Source organism: Charadrius vociferus, unplaced genomic scaffold, assembly GCF_000708025.1.
Source record: "Charadrius vociferus isolate BGI_N301 unplaced genomic scaffold, ASM70802v2 scaffold214, whole genome shotgun sequence".
Lineage (NCBI taxonomy): Eukaryota > Metazoa > Chordata > Aves > Charadriiformes > Charadriidae > Charadrius > Charadrius vociferus.
Genome location: NW_009647955.1, coordinates 34,332 through 35,005, shown reverse-complemented (window position 1 = coordinate 35,005; position 674 = coordinate 34,332). Strand labels below are relative to the sequence as shown.

At 65.1% G+C, this 674-nt stretch overlaps 1 protein-coding gene across 1 annotated transcript in view; it reads right to left on the bottom strand.

Moving 5' to 3' along the window:
- Positions 1-674, bottom strand: part of CLCN2 (chloride channel, voltage-sensitive 2) — a 7,621-nt gene that overhangs the window by 2,882 nt on the left and 4,065 nt on the right. The window contains exons 13-15 of the mRNA XM_009883388.1: positions 404-648; positions 173-306; positions 5-53 (exon numbers count right to left, since the gene is read on the bottom strand). Of these exons, the coding sequence (XP_009881690.1) occupies positions 5-53; positions 173-306; positions 404-648 (428 nt within the window). The remainder of the gene's footprint in view (positions 1-4; positions 54-172; positions 307-403; positions 649-674) is intronic.

The window sequence follows — 674 nt, the reverse complement described above, 5'->3', positions numbered from 1 at the left end:
GAGCAGGGCCCCCCCCTGCGCCCGCTCGATGGAGCCCAGCAGGATCATGGACTCTGCCGGCGGCAGCAAGGGGCTGCGTTAGCTCCTGCCGTCACCTTTGCCATCCTACCCCCATCCTGACTTGCCCCACAGCCGGGGCGAGTGCTGGCATAGCCCTCTGCCCGTGTCTCACCAGCCGACTCCACCAGTGGCAGGCTCTTCATCTTGGTGCTCTGCAGGACATGTTGCAGGTCCCGGTACTTGCAGTTGAGGGTGATGTAGCGGATGTCCCGCACCATGATGTCCTCCACCCGCACATTGTATTTCCTGCCCGGGGTGGGTAACGGTGATCTCAGGGTGATGCCACCCCATCCCCTTGTGCCTGGTGAGGAGCTTTGAGACAGGGCAGGGGACACACACTCACTCGTGGTGGCCCCAGCCCAGCTCAGGGAGGTAGGGGAGCTTCTTGATGCGGATGATGCTGTCGTAGAGGGAGGGCTGCAGGCTCTGGGCCACAGCGTTGGCCAGGATGACGGCGATCATGACGGGCAGGATGTGCGAGATCTGCCCCGTCAACTCGAAGACGATGACGGCCGTGGACACGGTGTGGGTGACGGCACCCGACAGCGCGGCTGCCCCTGTGACCGTCCCCAGGAGATGCGGGGGGGGCTGTCAAGGGCTGGCCGGCCGGCCGT